This window comes from Xenopus laevis, chromosome 6L (genome assembly GCF_017654675.1).
Source record: "Xenopus laevis strain J_2021 chromosome 6L, Xenopus_laevis_v10.1, whole genome shotgun sequence".
Lineage (NCBI taxonomy): Eukaryota > Metazoa > Chordata > Amphibia > Anura > Pipidae > Xenopus > Xenopus laevis.
In genome coordinates, this window is record NC_054381.1 from 432,071 (window position 1) to 454,905 (window position 22,835).

A 22,835-nucleotide genomic window follows, 5' to 3' on the forward strand; every position below is an offset into this window, starting at 1 on the left:
CTTAATTACATCACTATCATCATTAACTCCTCCCCAATTACATCACTATCTTCATTAACTCCTCCCCTTAATTACATCACTATCATCATTAACTCTTCCCCTAATTACATCACTATCATTATTAACTCCTCCCTTAATTACATCACTATCATCATTAACGCCTCCCTTAATTACATCACTATGATCGTTAACTCTTCCCCTTAATTACATCACTATCATCATTAACTCCTCCCCAATTACATCACTATCATCATTAACTCCTCCCTTTATTACATCACTATAATCATTAACTCCTCCCTTAATTACATCACTATGATCGTTAAATCCTCCCCTTTATTACATCATTATCATCATTAACTCCTCCCCCAATTACATCACTATCATTAACTCCTCCCTCAATTACATCACTATCATCATTAGCTCCTCCCTTAATTACATCACTATAATCATTAACCCCTCCCTTAATTACATCACTATGATCGTTAACTCCTCCCCTTAATTACATCATTATTATCATTAACTCCTCCCCCAATTACATCACTATCATTAACTCCTCCCTTAATTACATCATTATCATCATTAACTCCTCCCCCAATTACATCACTATCATTAACTCCTCCCCCAATTACATCACTATCATCATTAGCTCCTCCCTTAATTACATCACTATAATCATTAACTCCTCCCTTAATTACATCACTATGATCGTTAACTCCTCCCCTTAATTACATCACTATCATCATTAACGCCTCCCTTAATTACATCACTATGAACATTAACTCCTCCCTTAATTACATCACTATCATCATTAACGCCTCCCTTAATTACATCACTATCATCAACTCCTCCCCTTAATTACATCACTATAATCATTAACCCCTCCCCCTAATTACATCACTATCATCATTAACTCCTCCTCTAATTTCATCACTATCATCATTAACTCCTCACTCACATACACACTCACACTGACCCCTCTATACACTCACATACACACTCACTTCTCTCACGTCAGCCCTACCGTCATTGCCCTTCTTATAAGCATACACCTCATTATATCCCCCTACCCCCCTTGCTCATAAATTTATTTGGGGTACATTGTGTATATTTAGGGGTACAGCGTATATATAGCAGTACACAGTATATATTTAGGGGTACAGAGTAGATATTTAGGGGTACAATGTATATTTAGGGGTACACCGTATATGTAGCAGTACACAGTATATATTTAGGGGTACACAGTAGATATTTAGGGGTACACTGTATATTTGGGGATACACTGTATATTTAGGGGTACAATATGCAGGGTCATGTGACCAGCACGCACATAGTGGAAATGAATTCTGCTGGTGATTCATGTGCAGCTTTCTGTCTTTCCTGATTGGCTGAGAGCTGCACCAATCAGTGTGGTACATACCAGTAGACTGGCTCACATAGAGATTTGGGTATCATTGCACTGCTCCCCTCTTTCCCACAGGTTATGTTGCTGTGACAGCTCCTCCCACTGCGCCGTGCTGATAAGGAGAATGGCTGATATAAGGCTCCGCCCCCAGGTAACTCCCTGAGACCCTTCCTGACGGGTGATGCCCTGTCCTCACTTGGCAATGAACAGGTCCGAGGTTTCCTCTGAGATACACGAGATTGTGTCGTCGGCCATCCAGAGTGTGAGTATGCCCCGCCCCCCGGGTGAGACTGGGGCAGATCTGGCACTGGGGTTGCCTAGCAACAGATGGTAAACCTTGCTCATCTCTCCTAGCAACTGCTCCAGCTCTCACTGCACTTGCCCACTTACTGCCCTCATTAACCTCTCTGCTGCCAGCCAGTTACTGCTATCTAGTTGCTAAGGGTTACTGCTGTCTTATTCTCTTTGCACTCACGGAGTAAGGGCTGAGTGCTGATTGGTTGCTATGGGTTAATAATGAGGGTTACTGGGTAGGATTTGCCCAGTACTTTGGTGGCAGAATGTTGAGACCCTGCTGTTGCCGATGGTAACGGGGTGTCAGACTTACACGTGGGTGAAATATTCGGGGCTGGGCACATTCTATTGTGGGGTGATTTGGGGGCAGAGATGATTCCTGGGAGGGGACTGGGCAGAGGCAGAGATACAGTTCCAGGGAGATTAGTCGCCCGAAGAAGAGAAGATTTGTCGTTACCTTCCCGCCGGCTAGAATGTGAATGGAAGTTGCGCGAAGTTTCCTTGTGAGGCACCACCCTAAGGGTAAGGTCACACTGGGCGACTTCGGAAAACAAAGCACCGCGAGTGCCATGCCGCAGGACATTTCTCATTCGAGCAGGCGGGAGACAGGGGGAAGCAGTTCAGGGAGATTCAAAGAAGAGGCGACTAAATCTCCCCGAATCTCCCAGTGTGACGTTACCCTAAGAGCCCAGTGCCTGATTCATCCCCAGTGAGTCTGACCCCCATCCTGTACCTGACGGATCTCAGCCAGACCTGATAATGCCCCCCCCCATCTGATTAAAGGCTCGGCCTGTTTGCCCAGTGGTTAATGAGTAACCGGCTTTGTCTCAGTCACCAGTTTCACAGGATATGGGACCACAGGCAGCAAACAGTTAACCCTGCTCTGTTACTGGGGAATGTGGGCCTGGCAGGGAAAGGGTGTGCCCTGATTGGCTACGTGTTATGCCTAATATCATACTGGCCTTACCCCACCATTGTCTCCCATCTACTCTCTATGGATTTCCTCCTCCTGCAGGTGAGACGGCACTGGGGTGGGAAGGGTTAATGGGGCAGAACCAGAGCCCTGGGGGCATTCAATTGTGAGTCGCTTTGTGTCCAACTCTTATACACCCCCTTGTATGTAATAGTTAGTGGGTCAGCCTTTGTGTAATGCACTTAGCAGTGTGTATTTGTGTGTGTGAGTATCACAGTGTGTGAGTGAGTATCACTGTGTGAGTGTGTAAGTGAGTGTGAGTGTGTATCACAGTGTGAGTGTGAGTGAGTATCACAGTGTGAGTGTGTGTGAGTGAGTATCACAGTGTGAGTGTGTAAGTGTGTGTGAGTGTGTATCACAGTGTGAGTGTGTAAGTGATTGTGTATCACAGTGTGAGTGGAAGTGAGTGTGAGTGAGTATCACAGTGCTAGTGTGAGTGAGTATCAGAGTGTGAGTGAGTATCAGAGTGTGAGTGAGTATCAGAGTGTGAGTGAGTATCAGAGTGTGAGTGTGTAAGTGAGTGAGTATCAGAGTGTGAGTGTAGGTGTGTAAGCAGGTGTTTTCTCCTGCCCGGGGGGGGGTAGACATTAAATGCCATTGCGCTGGTGTCAGTGTTGAGGTGCCCACGTGTGTTACTCAGGTGCTGATACTGATCAGTCAGTGTGTTAATGTGTAACCCAGAGAGCAGCGCTTGCCACTATATTAGTGCACTACAGTTGTCACACATTGTCACACATTGTCACACATTCAATCCCAACAATGGAGTGCGGCTCCACGTCTGAACCACCGGATTGGTGTCAGGTGACTTCAGGGACCGGGCCCTATGCTGCCCAAAGCCCAAAACTGTATAACCCCAATGTGTGAGAATGTGTGAGAATGTGTGAGAATGTGTGAGAATGTGTGACAATGTGTGACAATGTGTGACAATGTGTGACAATGTGTGACAATGTGTGAGAATGTGTGACAATGTGTGACAATGTGTGACAATGTGTGAGAATGTGTGAGAATGTGTGACAATGTGTGACAATGTGTGAGAATGTGTGACAATGTGTGAGAATGTGTGACAATGTGTGACAATGTGTGAGAATGTATAAGAGCAAGTCAGAGACCTGCGGCACAACTGATGCAATTGATTAGGTGATGAGCATTTATTCAGCTGACAAACAAAGCGATGCTCATCACCTAATCAATTGCATCAGTTGTGCCGCAGGTCTCTGACTTGCTCTTATACATTCTCACACATTGTCACACATTGTCACACATTCTCACACATTGTCACACATTCTCACACATTGTCACACATTCTCACACATTCTCACACATTCTCACACATTCTCACACATTGTCACACATTCTCACACATTCTCACACATTCTCACACATTGTCACACATTCTCACACATTCTCACACATTGTCACACATTCTCACACATTCTCACACATTGTCACACATTCTCACACATTCTCACACATTCTCACACATTCTCACACATTGTCACACATTGTCACACTTGTGGGTGTCAAGCAGCAACACTGCCGCTAGTTTGTGCCCAATGGTGATTGGTGCCCATGTTGCCGCACACCCTGTTTCCCCCATTCGGTGTCACCTCATTAATAACACACGGGTGTGTCATTCAGTTGCAGCTATTGACATTCATAGGGGTATTGATGGGGCACAAGTACCCACCAAGCATCAATGTCTGCTCCATGTTACCTGTTTATAATTGAGCCTTTATTTCTGTGGGTACAGGGAGGGTGTGGCTTCTGGGAGTGACAACAAGTACAGAGGCTGAATAATCAAATGACCAGTCCATATTGTTGTTTCACATGAGATTGCATCAACCACATCCATTTGACATACAGTGTGTATATATATATATATATACCTACATACCATGGACTTGTTTGTTTTCCCTGCACCCTCACCAGACTTCTGCTAAACCCAGCGCCATTTGGGCCAAATGCTTCTTTACTGTCCTGTATGTAATGACATTATAGATTAGTGCTATACACACTCACAGGCATTGTATATCTGTATATATACTGTATATTATAATGAGCTGGAGGAGGAATGTCCTACAGGCAGGGCCTGTCCTCTCTGCTCTGTTTCACTCTGGGCATATTGCACAAACCTTGTTTGGTCTGGACCGAGAATCAAAATAGGCCCTGGAATTCCTTCTACACAGATGCCCAAACAGCCCCCCAGAAGCCCAATAAATGTTGGTTTGGTTTATGGTTGCTGGCAGAGAGAGATTTGGTAGATGGGGATCAGAAGATGTTGGTTGAGATGGTTGTTGGCAGAAAGAGATTTGGTAGATGGGGATCAGAAGATGTTGGTTGAGATGGTTGTTGGCAGAAAGAGATTTGGTAGATGGGGATCAGAAGATGTTGGTTGAGATGGTTGTTGGCAGGGAGAGGTTTGGTAGATGGGTCTCAGAAGATGTTGGTTGTTGGCTGAAAGAGATTTGGTAGATGGGGAACAGTAGATGTTGGTTGAGATGGTTGTTGGCCAAAAAGAGATTTGGTAGATGGGGATCAGAAGATGTTGGTTGAGATGGTTGTTGGCAGAAAGAGATTTGGTAGATGGGGCTCAGAAGATGTTGGTTGAGATGGTTGTTGGCAGGGAGAGGTTTGTTGGATGGGGCCAGAAGATGTTGTTTGAGGTGGTTGTTGGCAGGGAGAGGTTTGGTAGATGGGGAATAGCAGATGTTGGTTGAGAGGGTTCTTGGCATTAAGAGGTTTAGTAGGTGAGGATCAGTAGATGTTTCTTGAGATGACTGTTGGCAGGGAGAGGTTTAGTAGGGTGAAATCAGTATATGTTGCTTGAGATGGGTATTGGGAGGAAGATGAGGATTATGGAGATCAGCAGACATTTGTTGATATGGCTGTTGGTAGGGAGAGGTTTAGTAGGTGGGAATTAGTAGATGTTGCATGAGGAAGTTGTTTGTAGGAAGATGGGGATTCGTTTATTGTAGTTAAGACTAAGATCACTTGCTGGTAGTTAAGATTGTTTAGTGTTTAGTGTGGGAGTGCGAGTGGGATAACAGAGTCATCCCCAACATGAGAGAATTGTGATTCTCACTAATGTGATGACAGCTGGACCCTCCTCATACCAGCTTTCTCTAACACAATACCTCCCAGACTGTCTAACACAATACCACCTGTGTTCTCCAATACTGGGATGGAAGAATGAGACCACTACTGCTGTGTCCAAATAGCATTGCTATAGGTTTTATCTAACAAAGAGCACCAAAGAGCCCTGCATTATAAGTTCATTGGGCTTACTCCAACATAGGCATACCTGAACATTCTCTGACATAACTACCAGGATTCCCTCTAATATGGAACCAACAGAGCTCTCTACACCATTGGCTATGTTCTACATGAGGCAACTAGGGCTGTCTCTAACATAGGACCACTGGTGCTTTCTCTCACATAGAATGGAAATGGAAGACCCCACCAGGGAGTAACCAGGGCTTTTCCAGTAGAGACCACCAGTGTTTTTTTCTTATATGAAATGGCTGATGCTTTAGTCTATAATATTAAACCTCCATGGTTTTCTCAATTATGGGACCTCATGGGCTTTTTTTTCAGCATGAGACCTAGAGGGGCCACTCTAAAATGAAACCACCAGTATTTTATTCCAACATGGGACAGCTTGGCTTTCTGCAACATGAGTTTATAAGGGCCTTCTCTATAATGATACCAGAGAGGCTTTAATCACCTTGAGACCTCCAGTAGGGGTTCCATTACTGTTGCCACTTTGACTTTCTGAAACAAACTGGACTGTCTCTCTGACATGCTAACTACAAAGGCTTGCTCCTAATGAGACCAACAGTCCCCTTTCCACCATGATACAATTAGGGTTCTATATGATACTACTAGAACCTTATATGACACCACTAGGACCCTATAGGACACCACTAGGACCCCATATAGGGCTCTATAATAACATACCAGTAGGAATGGCTGGCTGGCAGAGCTCTCAAACATGCAACACCCTGGTTCTCTTCAGCTTGAGACCACCAGAGTTGATAGGGATACACTGTAAGTAGGAGTTGTATTATATTTGCACGTGAGATTTTGTCAATATTTGAAGTTGTTAGTGGAACACTGATATGCATTAAGGTCCCCATGTCCTTGTGTTCCAGCAGTGTACTCACTGATAAGCTCTACAATGTCACCTCTCCTTCTCTTTACCAAATCTCCTCCCTCCATCCTGACGGCCCACCTAATCTCCCTATTGCATTGGGCCATCCCCCCAAATACTCTTTTTGTCTCGGTCACTGGCACACATTCTTCTTTTGTGCAATGACTCAGGTAACAGAACCCCCGGCTCAGCAATTACTTTCCCTTTACCCCTCTCTGCTTTACTCCTTATCCACCATTTGTTTATACACCCCCTAACTACTGCTCCCCAGTAGCTGCCACCAGACCTACCCAAACTGCCTGTCTGGCACCCAGTGACCATTGCCACAGAGCCCTGTAATAGCCTGCTGGAGACCTCTGTGCCCTCCTTCCATAATTATACTCAGCCATTGGCTCCCCTCACATTCTCTCATTTTTCACGTCTTCCCACTCTTCTTCCTTTCTTTCTCTCCCCATCTTTCTTATTCTCACTACTTCTCCCCTCTCTATTCTCTCTGTTCTCACAATCATCTCACCTGTCTTGAGTCACTTCCCATCCATGTGTCTCTTCCATCCTATACAGAGTCTTTCACAACTTCTCTACCCTCTCCTCTATACAGTCTCTCAATGCTTTCTTCTCCTTTCATACAGTTTCCCCATAATTTCCCACTCCTAACATTCCTTCATTTTCTGTTTCCCCATCATCTCACACTGAGCCTCCCACCATTTTGTCCTTCACCTTTTCTTCCTATGCATTTCCCACCACCTTCTCTAACTTCTCTAACTGTGAGACTCTCAGTTCTTCTTTCCACTCTGTCTCTGTCCATCACCTATTGGTAATCGCTCACTGCTTCTTCCATCTCACCTTCCTCTTATTTCTTTCTGTGATTTTCTTACTGCTTCTCCCCATCATGTCACTTTGTGGGTGCTTTACTGATTCTTCCTTCTCTGTTTCCAGCCAGCATCGGAAGGTGCCTCGTTGCCCCCCCAGCATTATGAGGATGAAGGCGATGTGATCCAGGCACTTGAGATTGAAAGATTTGAGGAGATTTTGCAGGAGATCCACCCCAGGAGCCCCACAGAGCTGGGCAAAAGCTACAGTGAGGAGGACTTCCAGTGTGAGTAGCACAGAATGAGACTGAGCACAGGTATGAGTGTGAATGAGGTTTCATGGGCCAAACAGACAGGAGTGAGAGATCTGGGAGCACAGAAAAGAGTGCGAGTGTAAGTGAGTGATCAGGGGTACACAGATATGAGTGTGAGTAAGTGTTTGTATAAATAAGAGTTTAAGTGAGGATGCAGGGGAGTGTGAGCAAGATATTGGGAAAGTGCACTTACTGTGTTTCTCCCTTAGATCACCGCCAGTCTTCCCATCACATACACCACCCATTGTCCTGCCACCTTCCTCCTGAGCCTAGTAGCAAGGATGGACGCAAACACAAGAAGCGGCGGAGAGGCAAGAAGCAGGCATCTGCCCCCGGAGAAAACACTGGAACTATCCAGGAGGGAGAGGAAGATGAAGATGAGGAGAACACAGAGGGAGATAAAACTCCAGAAGAAGGCACAGACACGGGGAACATACAGGTAACATGGGGCCTGGGGATGGGACACTGCAAGGTGTTCGTGTGTGTGTTCCTGGGGTACCCGAGGCCCCCCACAAACACATATTCTACTGTAATTTGTAGCATGGTGTAGACAATGGACATGGTGGCACATCGTGTTGAATAGGAGCCAGTTGAGATATATTGTCATGTAGTGTTGAGTAGGAGGCAGTTAAGATATATTGGCATGTAGTGTTTAGTAGGTGCCCTTTCTCACACTTGTGCATTGTAGGGTACATTTAGGTACATCAATTATCACACCGATGCATGTAGGGTACATTAGAGGTCCCAGAGTCTGTAATTGCCTCACAGAGTGAATGTCTCTTTGGCAGTAAGTCCTTGTCTCTCTTTGGTTCTAGTTCTTCCTGGTGGATGAGAGTAAGACTGACAGCAACACAACCCTGACACCGACCACAATTACCCAGGGCAAAATAAATGAGGATGGAAGTTGTTCAGGGTAAGATGGGGCAAGTGACATGGTTTGATTAAGAGTGTCAGAGTGGAACTGAGTAAAGTTGGGGTAAAGGAAACAGGGACAAGTCTGGGTAGGGTTGGGGGAGCTGGATATGGTTGGAATAAGAGGGATGGGATTGGTTGGAGTTTGGAATTGAGGGACAGGAGTTATACTGGGCAGAGATAGAATAAGGAGGGGGCAGGGTTAGAATAAGGGGAAGGATTAGAATAATGGGGAGCAGGGTAGTACTGGATAAGGTTGGGGTACAGGAGACAGGAGTGGGAATGTATAATGTTAGGGTAGGAGGGATAGGAGAGGGAGACTGAGAGGGAGTCGGTGTCAGTCGTTAGATGAAACGTTCCATTATCTGCTCAAGCTCCATCTTCCATTTTGCATTTTGTCTGAAGACAAACAAAAGCGAGATCTGGCAGTGTCCCTTGTGGGGATGGAGTTAGTGCTCCCCGCCACTCTCACCGACCACCCCCCACCCACCGTAGCTACAGTCTAACAGAGCGTCGCCGGATCGGCAGCATGACCCACCCCGAGGAGAACCATTACCACCAAGTGCCAACTGATCCAACAGAAGCAGAGACTTTGGCATCCGCAGACCTGGACTACATGAAGAGTGAGTAGAGAGTAAGGGTACTTACAATAAATAAGAGAGGAGGGAGAGAGATTGAGGAAGGAGGAGCAAGTGGGGCATGAGTCAGTGAGCTGAGGGGGGAGTAGAGAGAGTGTGTATGTGATATACACAATGAGTAAGATAGAAAAGGAGTAACTAGAATATTGGATGGAAGAGAGGATATAGGTTTGTCACTGAGATGACTAAGAACGAGTGAGTAACAAGAATGCAAAGAGAATATGGGGTTAAATGCAATGCATACGAAAGAATAAGAGGTAAGTAGTAGGAGCTGAGTTGTATATACATGATGCGAGTAGTAGGAGAGTATATGGGAATGTGTAGGAAAGGGGAAGGAGTGACTAGGAAAAATCAGATAATGGATAAATACAGTGAGTGAATTAGTGTGAGTAAAGACACAGGGGCCTCATACACTACTGCAAGTGTAACTCCTTGGTTTAAGAATGTGATTGCACTCAGTTGCAATTCCTGAGAGGGATTAGGGATATACAAAGTGAGACTGATTTACAAACATAAGCACTAAATTGCAGTTGCCAATCAAGCCCATCAGCAATTAGTTTTGAACAATATACTACAAGTTGGAACATGAAAGCAAAGACCTGATTGGTTGCTAATGGCAACTACACAACAAAGTTATGTTTGCAAATCAGCTGTATTGAGTGAGCAAAACAAGGAGGAGTTAGTAGGGAAAGAGGATATGGGATTTACTGTACAATGTGGGGAGAGAAGATGTGTGACACGTGTTGCAGTATATGAGTAACAAAGAAACAGAATCTGGCACATACTCAATGGGTAAGTGAGTGAGATAGGGAGAGTTGTGAGTAGTATGAAAATATAGAAATAGTGAGTAAGGAGAGATACACTGAGAAAAGGGAGTAGGGGACTCACACTAGAAGTGAAACACATGGTTAAAAGTGAAGTCAAAATATGAGACAAGGGAGGTAAACTGTAAATGTGTAAATAAGAGTATAAAGGGAGAGGGGTATAGTGTATATGTATCTAAATAAGAAGTGAGTAAATATATGGGCCATGGAGATAAGCCACGAGTAAGTAAGAGAGGGTTAGGAGTGAGTAGGGAGAGAGGATATAGTGTATATGCATCTAATGAGAAGTGAGTAAATATATAAGACATGTGGATATAGCATGAGTAAGTAAGAGAGGGGTAAGAGTGAATGGGAGGAGGATATAGTGTATATGCATCTAATAAGAAGTGAGTAAATATATGAGCCATGGAGATATAGCATGAGTAAGTAAGAGAGGGGTAAGAGTGAGTAGGGAGAAAGGATATAGTGTATATGCATCTAATGAGAAGTGAGTAAATACAGTATATAAGACATGGAGATATAGCATAAAGTAGGAAAAGGATAGAGGAAGGAGAGTGTAGAGAGCGAGAGATATGGGAATTAGTACAATACTCTTAGGCGGTTATTTATTATTATTAGCATGACCTATAGGTAACTTTTAATGTACATTGATATTTTAAAAAGTCGTTTTTTAGTGTCAGTATCACTTTAAAGGTCCGCTTGTGTTTTTACTGAAAAATTCTAATTTTTCGAGGGTAGTTTCAGTAAAAACTAAAAATTTTTGGGATAAAAAAATCTAGAATTTTTTTGAGATTAAAAAAAATCCAAAAATACTCCATCTCAAACCTGTCGAGGTCATGTAGAAGTCAATGACAGGGGTCCCTTGAACCATTTGAAGATGATTTTTACCATCACAATTTTCGGGTTTTGTTCGGGGGTTTCCACTTGAAAACTGGATCAATTCAAGGTATTTAAGGATTTCACCTATAACTTGATCAATTCAAGTATTTGAGTTTTTCACCCTGAAGCAAATATTTGAGATGTGAGTTTATTCGATTTTAAAAAAAACCTCACAACTTTGACAAATAACCCCATTAGTGTATTATTATTATATGTATATCTCCCTCTTTAGGTCACCGATTTGAGGACCTTCCCGCTGTCCGTAGACATCTTGTACGCAAAAACAAAGGGCAAGTAGTCCATATCAATAAAGAGCATCGTGAGAGACAACCCCATCGGAAAAGCGTGACACTTCAGCCTCATGAGGTAGGACCAACGTGTAATAATATGCCGAGCAACGATACTCCTTCCCCAGGTAGAAAACTCGTCCAGTTTTTCTCGATAGGATAATGACTTTGACCCATGCGCTCTCTTACACCCAATACCATCCCCTTTTCTACCTCCAAGCCTGCACATACCTAATCCCCAAATCCCTTCCCCCTGGCCTAGGTGTTTGTGGAGCTCAATGAGCTGGTCTTGGACAAGCACCAGGAGCTGCAATGGAAGGAGACAGCTCGATGGATAAAATTTGAGGAAGATGTAGAAGCAGAAACTGACCAATGGGGAAAGCCCCACGTGGCCTCTCTCAGCTTCCGTAGCCTGTTAGAACTCAGGCGGACATTGTCGCATGGTGAGTGGATGAGAAGTTATGAGTAGATGGTTTTATGGGTGGAGAAAGAGGTTGCATTGGATGGTGAGTCTTGAGAAGGTGGTCATTATTGTGGGTGAAATCTGAAGAAGGTGGTTGTCTGTGAGCGTGAAGTCTTCAGAAGGTGCTTGCTAATGTTTGTGTTTACTTGACAAGGTGGTTGTGTGGGGAGATCTTGTGAAGTTGGTTGCTAGTATGGACAGAGTATAGCTGTTTAAGTGGAATCAACATGACTCGTTTTCCATTCGGCATTGTTCTGTCCTCAGGTGCTGTCCTGTTGGATCTGGATCAAAGAACTCTCCCAGGAATAGCTCATCAAGTGGTGGAACAAATGATCATCAGTGACCAAATCAAGGCTGAAGACCGAGCCAATGTACTGAGAGCTCTTCTCCTTAAACACAGGTAAATACTCCCTGTATAAATCCTGTAGTTTACTTACTCTTCCAACATCACTGGGGTGTTATACAGACATCATATATGTGCCCACATGCCCCCAATATCTGAAGTATACAGCAGTGGCGGCACAGAGGTTTGCTGCAAAACAGTGACAAACCCCCAGTAACCCGTAGTAATGTAACAATGAAGTTATTAGCTGCATAGTACAGTTAGTAACCTCATAATTCCATCAGAAGCCACATAATGCCCTTAGTAGCCCTATCATGATGCCCTCTGGTATACCCTTAGATACTTACTATCCTGATGCCCTCAGCAACTTTATCATGATTCCCTCAGTAACCATATCATGATGCCCTCTGGTATACTCTTAGGTACTTACTATACTGATGCCCTCAGCAACTTTATCATGATTCCCTCAGTAACCCTATCATGATGTCCTCTGGTATACTCTTAGGTACTCAGTAACCCCATCATGATGCTCTCAGTAACTTTATCATAATGCCCTCAGTAACCCCATCATGATGCTCTCAGTAACTTTATCATGATGCCCTCAGTAACTTTATCATGATAGCCTCAGGTACTTACTATTGTGATTCCCTCAGTAACCTTATCATGATGCCCTCAGTAACTTTTTCATGATGCCCTCAGTAACTTTATCATGAAGCCCTCAGTAACCCTATCATTATGCCCTCAGTAACTTTATCATGATGCCCTTAGGTACTTACTATTGTGATGCCCTCAGTAACCCTATCATGATGCCCTCAGTAACTTTATCATGATGCCCTCAGTAACCCTATCATGATGCCCTCAGGTACTTACTATTGTGATGCCCTCAGTAACCTAATCATGATGCCCTCAGTAACTTTATCATGATGCCCTCAGTAACCCTATCATGATGCCCTCAGTAACCTTTTAATGACGCCCTCAGGTACTTACTATTGTGATGCCCTCAGAAACCTTATCATGATGCCCTCAGTAACCTTATCATGATGCCCTTAGTAACCTTATCATGATGCCCTCAGGTACTTACTGTTGTGATGCCCTCAGTAACCTTATCATGATGCCCTCAGGTACTTACCATTGTGATGCCCTCAGTAACTTTATTATGATGCCCTCAGAAACCCTATCATGATGCCCTCAGTAACCCTATTATGATGCCCTCAGGTACTTACTATTCTGATGCCCTCAGTAACCTTATCATGATGCCCCTTATGATCCTCACGTTATTCTTAGACATCTCTGACTGCTTCTTAGCAATACCATTGAGTTTGGGTGGATATAGACCCTATATTTGTCTTGCAGCCACCCCAGCGATGAGAAAGACTCTTCCTTTTCCCGTAATATCTCTGCGGCCAGTCTTGGCTCCCTTCTTGGACACCACAGTACAAATCATGTTTCCCAGCACAGTGAGCCCAACCTGACCGACCCCCTAATGGGGGGAGATCCTGGTGATCAGGAGACCAAGATAGACATTGAGCGAGAGGTAAGAGACCTGGATTTTAGAACAAGTATAGAGAGTGCCATCCATCTGGTAGTGGGGGTTGGTATTAGGGTGGAGTCAATGTTCTCTCACCAGTGACAAAACTTACTCACAATTCCTGAGAGGATATGTAGGGAACCCAGATATTTCATGGCAAATAGTACAAAGGCAAAAGATCAGATGCTAAACCTAAGAAAGTCTATTGTTTCTGGGAAATCTCTGCTTAGTTTGAATTTGATGCTGGCAACACAGTTCCAAAAAGTTGGGCAAAGGGCAACACACATGTGCAAAAAAGAACCCCCATATATAAACCTAATCCAGAGCCTTCCGTGCCTTCTCGGGGCCCAAACCCATTTACAATGGACTGAGGCCAAGTGGGAAATTGTCCTGTGCTCCGACCAATCAAAATGTGACATTCATTTTGGAAAAGAAAAGGGGTCAGTAGTGCACATGGCACAGGGAGATGACACAAATGTGATGGTATGGGGGGCATTAGTGCATGTGGTATGGGGAGCTGGCACATTTGGGTTGGTATGGGGGGCATTAAGGCATGTGGTATGGGGAGCTGGAACATCTGGGTTGGTATGGGGGGCATTAATGCATGTGGTATGGGGAGCTGTAACATCTGGGTTGGTATGGGGGGCATTAGTGCATGTGGTATGGGGAGCTGGAACATCTGGGTTGGTATGGGGGGCATTAGTGCATGTGGTATGGGGAGCTGGAACATCTGGGTTGGTATGGGGGGCATTAGTGCATGTGGTATGGGGAGCTGGCACATTTGGTTTGGTATGGGGGGCATTAGTGCATGTGGTATGGGGAGCTGGAACATCTGGGTTGGCATGGGGGGCATTAGTGCATGTGGTATGGGGAGCTGGCACATTTGGGTTGGTATGGGGGGGATTAGGGTTAGGCATGTGGTATGGGGAGCTGGAACATCTGAGTTGGTATGGGGGGCATTAGTGCATGTGGTATGGGGAGCTGGCACATTTGGGTTGGTATAGTGGGCATTAGTGCATGTGGTATGGGAGCTGGAACATCTGAATTGGTATGTGGGGCATTAGTGCATGTGGTATGGGGAGCTGGCACATTTGGGTTGGTATGGGGGGCATTAGTGCATGTGGTATGGGGAGCTGGAACATCTGGGTTGATATGGAGGGCATTAGTGCATGTGGTATGGGGAGCTGGCACATTTGGGTTGGTATGGGGGCATTAGTGCATGTGGTATGGGGAGCTGGAACATCTGAGTTGGTATGGGGGGCATTAGTGCATGTGGTATGGGGAGCTGGCACATTTGGGTTGGTATGGGGGGCATTAGTGCATGTGGTATGGGGAGCTGGCACATTTGGGTTGGTATGGGGGGCATTAGTGCATGTGGTATGGGGAGCTGGCACATTTGGGTTGGTATGGGGGGCATTAGTGCATGTGGTATGGGGAGCTGGAACATCTGGGTTGATATGGAGGGCATTAGTGCATGTGGTATGGGGAGCTGGCACATTTGGGTTGGTATGGGGGGCATTAGTGCATGTGGTATGGGGAGCTGGAACATCTGAGTTGGTATGGGGGGCATTAGTGCATGTGGTATGGGGAGCTGGAACATCTGGGTTGGTATGGGGGGGCATTAGGGTTAGGCATGTGGTATGGGGTTCACTGGTTTGCAAATGATCCCATTCTCTTATTTATGTTTTACTCAGTCTCACAACACTTTTGGAAAGGGGGTTGTAGTAGACTCTCGTTGTGAAGAACTGGGGTCACCAGTAGGTAGAGAGTCCTGGGGGCTACCCTTGTTATTCATTGTGCCTGAGCCTGTGCCCAAGTGGAGTGCAGGGAAAGAAATGGGGGAAATAACACGGGTGCATCTGGCACGGGACATAGAAATGGGTGCAAGCGTTGCACCTGTATTAGTTCCTCTCTCTTGCACAAGCTCAACATCGTGAAGGACATGCACTGACACTGGCATTCACAGGCAAAATGCATTGTGGGAAAAACATGGAGGATACAAAATGGAGTACTCCAGCACACGTAATCTGCTCAAGGGTTATTACCCGTGTTTAATGTCAAGCCAAACAGGTTACAACGTTTCGCGGGCGTACCCCTTCGTCAGGTTAATAAGCCATGAGCAGATTACGTGTGCTGGAGTAATCCATTTTGTACTCCATTTTGTATCACTTGTATCACTTGTTGGAGGGACCAGGAGGCATCTGCATTTCGTTGGCTGAAAAACATGGAGGACTTTGCTCTTTGTCATCTCAACAGTGCGTCTGTCAGTCTCTTGTGGGTGATGAGAGATAGGGCACCTTGTAATCACAATGCCAAGTCTGTGCCCAGCACTAACTATAACATATATATCTTGTATAATACACACAGTAAATCCCATTTCTTCTACACAGAGAGAGTCCATCCCTTCCCTCCCCTCTATCCAACGCTCAAAGTCTAAACACGAGCTGAAGCTGCTAGAGAAGATTCCGGAGAATGCCGAGGCCAGTGTGGTACTAGTGGGTGAGTCCCCTGTGTGGGGTTAGTTGCCCATCAAGCCAAGGCTACAACCACTCTCTGCGTGATGTCATTTCTCAGTTGTATTGTCCCCACCCCTGAGCTGCAACTTCTTACTCAGAGAATATATACAATGACATATTCAAAATAGTTGGTGCAGTTTTTACTTTAGGGAGAAGATAAACATAATCTGTCCAGGGCAACTCCACAAGCAAATATTTGTCACCCCCAATACTGCCAGGCACCTCTTCCACATCCTAACAGCAGTGATCTCTTCCGCATCCTACTAATCACCTACTTATTGATTTGCTCCTAGACCCACTATGCTCTTCACTTTACTGTCACAGTTCTTCTGATCCTAATAATCTCCTACACTTCACCTCATCGTATTGTTAGGGATCTCCTTCTCATCTTCCTCTTAATAATCTCATCACCCAACTAATCTCCTACTCTTCTCCATACCATACTTATCCTAATGTCAAGAAACTTCTCTTTATCCAACTAATTTCCCCCTCAGCCCCTTCTCCATACCATCAGGGATCCCCCTTATCCCAATGTCAATAAACTTCTCCTTATCCAACTAATCTCCCCCTCAGCCTACTCTTCTCCTCACCATACCATTAGGGATCTCCTCCTTATCTTAATTTCAAGAAACTTCTCCTTATCCAACTAATCTCCCCCAGCCTACCCTTCCCCATGTCACCAGGGATCCCCCTTATCCCAATGTCAATAAACTTCTCCTTATCCAACTAATCTTCCCCTCAGCCTACTCTTCTCCATACCATCAGGGGTACCCCCTTATCCCAATGCCAATAAACTTCTCCTTATCCAACTAATCTCTCCCTCAGCCTACTCTTCTCCATACCATCAGGGATCCCCCTTATCCCAATTTCAATAAACTTCTCCTTATCCAACTAATCTTCCCCTCAGCCTACTCTTCTCCATACCATCAGGGGTACCCCCTTATCCCAATGCCAATAAACTTCTCCTTATCCAACTAATCTACCCCTCAGCCTACTCTTCTCCTCATCATATTATCAGGGATCTCCTCCTTATCATAATTTCAGAGATCTTCTCGTTATCCCACTAATCTCCCCCTCAGCCTACTCTTCTCCTCACCATACAGTCAGGAATCTCCCCCACACCATAAGGTCAGTTTTGGACAATGATGGACACCTTTGCTGTTGGTATTGTGGGTCCCACATGTATCTACTTGTTTCCCCCAAGGCTGCGTGGAGTTTCTGGAGCAGCCCACAATGGCGTTTGTTAGATTGCAGGAGGCGGTTGAGCTGGACTGTGTGTTGGAGGTTTCTATTCCTGTGCGGTTCCTGTTTGTCCTCCTCGGACCAAGTACCTCAAATCTGGATTATCATGAGATTGGCCGATCCATATCAACACTGATGTCCGACAAGGTAAGAAGGTTATGGATCCCCAGGTCTTGCTAATCATTAGCCAATCAGCATCAGTTTGGTCTTAGAGACTTTTCTCATTGTGGGAATCACCTGGATTGTCCGATGCCGCTCTGTGCCAAATCCCATTCCCCCTAATCCAGGCACTTCATGGCAAATGCTCTCAAGTTATTTCATCTTTATTACTTCTCATTCTGAGCCCTCCTAGGTCTCCCATCAGTGATCTCTTTTGTTTCTGTCTTCTCTTCCTCACTACTCTATTCATTTATATAGAACCATACGTGTACTCACCAGGAATAAGCACTAACGCACTTGCAGTTACTGTAAATGCAACAGATACACGTGTAAGTGTGAGGAGGAGTATCAATACACAGTTGGAATGTGGTCCCTGCCCTGAAGAGCTTACAATCTATGAGGAAGATGGGACAGAAATAGGAATTGGGGAAGAAATGCATGAGTGAGGGGGATATTGCTGCAGGGGAGCCTATAGAAATGACAGTGAGAATAGACTTATTGTGGCAGTTTGTCTTATACAAGATGGTGGAGCATTCCTGAACCATTAAGGGCAATAAGGTACAATAAAGGGGAGGAGAGAAAGGGGTTATGAGTGAATGGTAGGAAAGTGCAAGGTCTCTTTATCCATCTTGATTTCCCCTTATCAGTCATTTCATCCTCTTCTTGTTGTCACTGATCTCTTCCCATTCTGCTGTGTGTGGTCTCCTCATCCAACTGTCATGATGTCTCCTCATAAATGTGTCAGTCATATTCTCCTCATCCAACTGTCAGTGATCTCTCCCCATAGTTTTGTCAGTCATCTCCTCCTCATCCAACTCTCAGTGATATCTGCTCATACTTTTGTCAGTCATCTCCTCCTCATCCAACTGTTAGTGATCTCTCCCCATAGTTTTGTCAGTCATCTCCTCCTCATCCAACTCTCAGTGATATCTGCTCATACTTTTGTCAGTCATCTCCTCCTCATCCAACTGTTAGTGATCTCTCCCCATAGTTTTGTCAGTCATCTCCTCCTCATCCAACTGTTAGTGATCTCTCCCCATAGTTTTGTCAGTCATCTCCTCCTCATCCAACTCTCAGTGATATCTGCTCATACTTTTGTCAGTCATCTCCTCCTCATCCAACTGTCAGTGATCTCTCCCCATAGTTTTGTCAGTCATCTCCTCCTCATCCAACTGTCAGTGATCTCTGCTCATACTTTTGTCAGTCATCTCCTCCTCATCCAACTGTCAGTGATCTCTCCCCATAGTTTTGTCAGTCATCTCCTCCTCATCCTACTGTCAGTGATATCTGCTCATACTTTTGTCAGTCATCTCCTGCTCATCCAGCTGTCAGTAATCTCTCCCCATACTTTTGTCAGTAATCTCCTCCTCATCCAACTGTCAATGATCTCTCCCCATACCTTTGTTAATCACCTCCTCATCATCCTGCTTTCAGTGATCTCTTTATCCCACCTACATTGATCATCTGCTCATCCTGCTGAATCAGTTCTTCTTCTACTTTTCATTGTGAGGCTTTGTTTCCCCTTTCTTTTCCATGTTGACTGTATTATTACCCCTCTCGTGTGTGTGTTTTGCCCCAAAGCTATTCCATGAGGCTGCCTACCTTGCTGATGACCGCCAGGACCTTCTCAATGCCATCAATGAGTTCCTGGACTGCAGTGTTGTGCTGCCTCCTTCTGAGGTTATGGGGGAGGAGCTTCTGCGCTCGGTGGTCCTGTTCCAGAGGGAGATGCTGAGGAGGCGGCAGGGGCAAGAGAAGAAGGTTTTGGAGGAACCCGGAGACATCCAGGACAAAGGTGCCAGATTTGCTCATTTTCACTCTCCCCCCTCCCCCAATGTTATGGGACCTTACACTGATTTTTCCCCATCAACTTTTTTTAGCTCTTCTAAAGAAAATTGCAGCAGACAGTGGAGGAGACGACCCCCTGCGCAGGACAGGGAAACCTTTTGGGGGGCTTATTCGTGATATCCAGCGGCGGTACCCCAAATATGTCAGTGATTTCCGGGATGCGCTGGATGCGCAGTGTATGGCTGCCGTCATCTTCATTTACTTTGCTGCTCTCTCTCCTGCCATCACGTTCGGCGGTCTCCTCGGTGAGTGAGCGCTCTCATTGATTTGGAACTCCCAAGCACACTCACTGGCACACCCTCACTCCATTCCATCCACACTGGTACCTCCTTGCACACTTACTGGCACACCCTCACTCCATTAGACCCTTACTGGCACACCCTCGCACACTTACTGGCACACCCTCACTCCATTAGACCCTTACTGGCACACCCTCACTCCATTAGACCCTTACTGGCACACCCTCGCACACTTACTGGCACACCCTCACTCCATTAGACCCTTACTGGCACACCCTCGCACACTTACTGGCACACCCTCACTCCATTAGACCCTTACTGGCGCACCCTCGCACACTTACTGGCACACCCTCGCACACTTACTGGCACACCCTCACTCTGTTAGACCCTTACTGGTAGCTCCTTGTGCACACAAAGGTCTCTGTCCGACACACACTCTCTCTGTCTCTGACCCACAGGTGAGAAGACAGAGGGTCTCATTGGAGTCTCGGAGTTGATAATCAGCACATGTTTGCAGGGGGTTATATTTTGCCTGTTGGGGGCTCAGCCGCTGCTGATCGTAGGGTTTTCGGGGCCACTGCTGGTATTTGAAGAAGCTTTTTACACGGTAAGGGGAGGGCAGTGGTGTCTTGCCTGGGCTCTATACAAATAGGACATTTGACTAAATAAATGTTGCCCCCAGTTCTGCTCAGCTAACGGCATGGAGTACCTGGTGGGGCGAGTGTGGATTGGCTTCTGGCTGGTGGCCATTGTGGTCAGTATGGTGGCCTGCGAGGGAAGCTTCCTGGTTCGTTTTGTCTCTCGATTCACCCAAGAAATCTTCTCAATTCTCATCTCCCTCATCTTCATCTATGAGACCTTCTATAAACTCTTCAAGGTAATGCCCTGCCCCCACACACCCCTTTATTCAGACCATTCCCTTTTGTGTATATTGAGTGTGAGTGTTGCTTAGGGGTGCAGTATAGTAGCTGCACTGCCTGCCCCCGGCGTCTCTTTCCCTGGGTCTGTATCAGGGGCCCCCTTTGCCTAATCTCAATGGAATCCATCTCAATGCAGGTCTTCCAGGAGCACCCCCTCACCAACTGCCGCCTCCACAACTTGACTGACCCACTAAATGTAACCGAGAACCTTCTTCACAATGGAACGGAACTGATTGGCCCCACTAATGTGACTGGGCAACCAAACACCGCCCTCCTGTCTCTCGTGCTCATGGCCGGGACCTTCTTCATCGCATTTTTCCTGCGCAAACTCAAGAACAGTAATTTTTTCCCAGGCAGGGTGAGCGACCAATTATATCTGCCCATCTGTGCCCCTATAAATTCAGTAGGTGCCACGCCCAGACACACCCCCACGTACAGTGCAGCACACAATGAGACTTACTTTAACTTTGGGGAGGGTTAGGCTTTTGGGGAATGCCATGTTTTTGCCCACAATTCATTTGGCTACCCACAGGCTGTTCCCTGGATACAGTGTAAATGTTCTGCTTGTTTGTGATGGGGCCGTGGTTTTCCTAGGGTGTAAATAATATGAAAGTCATTACAGAGCCCCAGCACATAATGGAAATCTGGTTTTATTGGCTGTGTGGGGGTGCAATGTCACCAGAGAGATGTACTTGGGGTGCTGTCGCCACACCCTGTAGTAGATGTTCCACGCTCTCCCCCCTCCATTCCACCCATTTCTCATACTCTCCTCTTTCTCAGGTGCGCCGAGTCATTGGAGATTTTGGAGTTCCCATTGCCATTCTCATTATGGTACTTGTGGATTTCAGCATCACTGACACCTACACTCAGGTAAGTGTTACTCAACAGGGTTTCCTACACTCCAAGCCCACCAGCTGTAGCCAACTAATATTAACATGTCCGCTTGCCTACAAAGCTTTCCCCATTGCTTCTCCAAACCTGTCCTAGTTGCTTCTCCAAACCTGTCCTAGTTGCTTCTCCAAACCTGTCCTAGTTGCTTCTCCAAACCTGTCCTAGTTGCTTCTCCAAACCTGTCCTAGTTGCTTCTCCAAACATGTCCTCGTTGCTTCTCCAAACCTGCCCCCATTGCTTCTCCAAACATGTCCTCGTTGCTTCTCCAAACCTGCCCTTGTTGCTGTCACTTTGCAGAAATTAAGTGTCCCCAGTGGCGTCAAGGTGACGTCACCGGAGAAACGAGGTTGGGTGATCAACCCTCTAGGCTCCCAGGAGCCATTCCCAGTCTGGATGATGTTTGCCAGTGTCCTACCTGCAGTGCTTGTCTTCATCCTCATCTTCATGGAGACCCAGATCACCACGTGAGTAATAGTCATGGTACTGGTACTGAAGTTACAGGTTCTACAGACCCACATCCCCAATTATGTAAAGATCCAACTCATGTGAGTAAAGTATTGGTACTGAACATACTAGTTGTATTGGTCTACATCTACAGTTACAGACACCAATTTAAGTACTGTCACAGGCTGATTACCAGTAAGAAGAAGCAGGTACTGGTGCCACTTGCTGGTAATGATACTGGTTCCCTGTTACAGGCTGATTATCTTTTTTTTTTTTATTTAATATTGATTTTTTAAATGCAATAAAAATAGAAAAAGAAATAGAAAAAAGTAGATATAAAAATACACATCACATTATACATATATATGTAAATAAATAGTCCTGGCATTTGGCATATATGTTTTAACATATACTACTTGTGTACAGGCTGATTATCAGTAAGAAGGAGCGAATGCTGGTGAAGGGATCGGGTTTTCACTTGGATTTGCTACTGATTGTCACAATGGGTGGGATCAGCGCTCTCTTTGGGTTGCCATGGTTGGCCGCCACCACTGTCCGTTCAGTGACCCACGCCAATGCTCTGACTGTTATGAGTAAAGCCGTGGCCCCTGGGGACAAACCAAAGATCCAGGAGGTGAAAGAGCAAAGAGTCACAGGTCTGCTGGTGGCCATCCTTGTGGGTAAGAACATCCTCTTCCTCCCTTCAGCCCTGCAATCTCTTTCATCTCCTGCGATCTCTTTCATCTCCCCATCCCATAAC

General features: G+C 45.6%; 1 protein-coding gene across 5 annotated transcripts in view; it reads left to right on the plus strand.

Annotated features, from left to right (window-relative positions):
• Window positions 1–22,835, plus strand: part of LOC108704633 (anion exchange protein 2) — a 43,490-nt gene that overhangs the window by 14,899 nt on the left and 5,756 nt on the right. For 2 of the 5 annotated variants that reach the window (XM_018241274.2, XM_041566793.1), the window contains 19 exons: window positions 1,478–1,664; window positions 7,756–7,915; window positions 8,152–8,381; window positions 8,758–8,855; window positions 9,260–9,477; window positions 11,428–11,561; window positions 11,745–11,925; window positions 12,210–12,345; window positions 13,642–13,822; window positions 16,207–16,315; window positions 17,537–17,721; window positions 19,315–19,528; window positions 19,614–19,826; window positions 20,279–20,427; window positions 20,503–20,697; window positions 20,877–21,098; window positions 21,521–21,610; window positions 21,929–22,095; window positions 22,502–22,755. In XM_018241274.2, the coding sequence (XP_018096763.1) occupies window positions 1,584–1,664; window positions 7,756–7,915; window positions 8,152–8,381; window positions 8,758–8,855; window positions 9,260–9,477; window positions 11,428–11,561; window positions 11,745–11,925; window positions 12,210–12,345; window positions 13,642–13,822; window positions 16,207–16,315; window positions 17,537–17,721; window positions 19,315–19,528; window positions 19,614–19,826; window positions 20,279–20,427; window positions 20,503–20,697; window positions 20,877–21,098; window positions 21,521–21,610; window positions 21,929–22,095; window positions 22,502–22,755 (3,217 nt within the window). In that variant the 5' untranslated portion in view covers window positions 1,478–1,583. Of the gene's footprint in view, window positions 1–1,477; window positions 1,665–2,613; window positions 2,712–6,899; window positions 6,990–7,755; window positions 7,916–8,151; window positions 8,382–8,757; window positions 8,856–9,259; window positions 9,478–11,427; window positions 11,562–11,744; window positions 11,926–12,209; window positions 12,346–13,641; window positions 13,823–16,206; window positions 16,316–17,536; window positions 17,722–19,314; window positions 19,529–19,613; window positions 19,827–20,278; window positions 20,428–20,502; window positions 20,698–20,876; window positions 21,099–21,520; window positions 21,611–21,928; window positions 22,096–22,259; window positions 22,387–22,501; window positions 22,756–22,835 lie in introns of those variants that run through there. The other 3 variants (XM_018241275.2, XM_018241273.2, XM_041566792.1) reach the window with 3 other exon arrangements.